This window comes from Crocuta crocuta, unplaced genomic scaffold (genome assembly GCF_008692635.1).
Source record: "Crocuta crocuta isolate KB4526 unplaced genomic scaffold, BGI_CrCroc_1.0 scaffold2097, whole genome shotgun sequence".
Taxonomy (NCBI): domain Eukaryota; kingdom Metazoa; phylum Chordata; class Mammalia; order Carnivora; family Hyaenidae; genus Crocuta; species Crocuta crocuta.
This window is the reverse complement of record NW_027531931.1, coordinates 16,490-19,198: the sequence shown is the minus strand read 5'-3', so window position 1 is coordinate 19,198 and position 2,709 is coordinate 16,490. Positions and strand designations below refer to the sequence as shown.

General features: G+C 40.5%; 1 protein-coding gene across 1 annotated transcript; it reads left to right on the top strand.

Annotated features, from left to right (window-relative positions):
• Positions 1–6: 6 nt before the first annotated feature.
• Positions 7–1,015, top strand: LOC144240650 (DDB1- and CUL4-associated factor 12-like protein 2; the record flags this gene model as incomplete). Its single annotated transcript, XM_077775019.1, has 1 exon — positions 7–1,015. A coding segment is annotated over one exon (678 nt), but the record flags the coding sequence as incomplete, so codon positions are not given.
• Positions 1,016–2,709: the final 1,694 nt, after the last annotated feature.

Sequence of the window (2,709 nt, the reverse complement as noted above, 5' to 3'; positions counted from 1 at the left end):
GCGGGGCTTCCTGTGTACACCCACATCCGTCCCAGGGACATGGAGACCATCCCCAGGTCCAGCACCAGCCCCAGTAACCGCAAGGTGCGGGCCTTGGCCTTCAGCGGCAAGAACCAGGAGCTCGGAGCTGTGTCACTGGACGGCTACTTCCACCTGTGGAAAGCCCGGAGCACTCTGTCCAGGCTGCTGTCCATCAGGCTGCCCTACTGCCATGACAATGTGTGCCTGACCTACTGCGAAGAGTTCTCCCTGTACGCGGTGGGCTCCCAGTCCCATGTCTCCTTCCTAGATCCACGCCAGGGCCAACAAAACATCCGGCCCCTGTGCTCCAGAGAGGGCGGCATGGGCGTGCGCTCGCTGAGTTTCTACCAGTACATCATCACCGTGGGCACGGGCCGTGGCTCCCTGCTCTTCTATGACATCCGTGCCCAGAAGTTCCTGGAGGAGAGGGCCTCAGCCAGCTCGGACTCCTGTCCTGGGCCCTCAGGAAGAAAGCTGCAGCTCACCTGTGGCAGAGGCTGGCTCAATCACAATGACTTGTGGGTGAACTACTTCGATCATATCGACGATTTCCCCAACGCGCTCTACACTCACTGCTACAACTGGCCTGAGATGAAACTCTTCGTGGCTGGAGGGCCTCTCCCTTCAGGCCTTCACGGGAACTACGCAGGCCTCTGGAGCTAAGGATGGCCTGGTTCTCAAAGTGCCCAGGTTACCTTCCAGTCCCCTCTCACTCTCTTCTTCACGCTGTTTTGTGTTTTTTACTTCAGTGTGGCATTTGTCTTCCAGATTGAAAGTGCCTAATTTACATGTCCTTAGTGTATGAGAGAGAGAGAGTGGGGTGTCCTTCAGGCAATCAAAACTTGGCTTTAATACCTTTTAACACCTTTGCAAACCATCTTTTTGAATTCACACTGCAAAGAGTTTTGGCTAACTCTTAGTTGCCTCCTTTGAGTTACATATTCTCTCTTTTTAATGTTTTGCAGTCATGGTTTTAGAATTTTGTGTATTTTCCTTTTTGTTTTTCATGGTCAGTATTGCAATTATACTGTGTTTAGTTATTTTTCATTGCAGATAGATGGTATATTAAGAACATGCTTAAAAACAGGGTTTCTGATCTGTTCTGGAAAGTTAGCCATAGTTTTATAAAGCATTGTTGCACTTGGAAAATATATTCCAAATTCTACATTACCGACTTTGGAAACATTCCATTTGCAAATTGTAATCTTCGGTGTTTATAGTTTCTAAGTTGTTGGTGCTAAACATGCTTTTTAAAAAGTTTTTCTCCTTGAAAAAAAATTTTTCACAGAATCTTGTGTTTTTACCAAAATCTCAGTTTGTCATAATTCTTTAGGAATGCAAGGGATGAAGCTCTTTGTGGCTGGAGGGCCTCTCCCTTCAGGCCTCCACGGGAACTACGCAGGCCTCTGGAGCTAAGGATGTCCTATGTGTTCTCAAAGTGCCCAGGTTACCTTCCAGTCCCCTCTCACTCTCTTCTTCACGCTGTTTTGTGTTTTTTACTTCAGTGTGGCATTTGTCTTCCAGATTGAAAGTGCCTAATTTACATGTCCTTAGTGTATGAGAGAGAGAGAGTGGGGTGCCCTTCAGGCAATCAAAACTTGGCTTTAATACCTTTTAACACCTTTGCAAACCATCTTTTTGAATTCACACTGCAAAGAGTTTTGGCTAACTCTTAGTTGCCTCCTTTGAGTTACATATTCTCTCTTTTTAATGTTTTGCAGTCATGGTTTTAGAATTTTGTGTATTTTCCTTTTTGTTTTTCATGGTCAGTATTGCAATTATACTGTGTTTAGTTATTTTTCATTGCAGATAGATGGTATATTAAGAACATGCTTAAAAACAGGGTTTCTGATCTGTTCTGGAAAGTTAGCCATAGTTTTATAAAGCACTGTTGCACTTGGAAAATATGTTCCAAATTCTACATTACCAACTTTAGAAATATTCCATTTGCAAATTGTAATCTTTGGTGTTTATAGTTTCTAAGTTGTTGGTGCTAAACATGCTTTTTAAAAAGTTTTTCTCCTTGAAAAAAAATTTTTCACAGAATCTTGTGTTTTTACCAAAATCTCAGTTTGTCATAATTCCTTAGGAATGCAAGGATTTTATTGGTTGAATGTTCAGAATTAATCTGAGAACCCAAATGATCTTTTTTCTCCTTCAATCCTTACTTAAGTTTTAATGACCTGTTGTTAAATAAACAAATGTGTATTTTTTCACTTCTTGCCTTAGTACTATAAGAATTTGTGAATTTATTTGAATGTTGTTTAAAGAACTTGCACAGAATTTTAGTGCCACTATTCAAAGCAGGGATTCTAAGTATAAAAATATAGAATGTATGGCAGGTTGGGGAGAGTGTATACTAATCCAAGATAAAGACTGGATATTTTTGCTGTTGCTGTTTTTAATACTAAATATTCTATTTCATCATACTTTAGAATTAGAAAATTCTGAATAGTTAACACAGGAAAAGCTGTAAAGGACAAAAAATGACCCCAGTCCCTACTTCTTCTGAAAAAGATGCTTAATTTTAAAGTCCAAATTAGTAAGATTTTATTTTATGAATTTCAAAGATTCTTACCTAAAGTAGAATAAATATATTACTAAAAAGTAATGATGTCATAGCTCATTGTAATAATACACCATTACCAAGGACACAGGAAGTTTGTTTCAAGAAAATGGTCTGGAGAT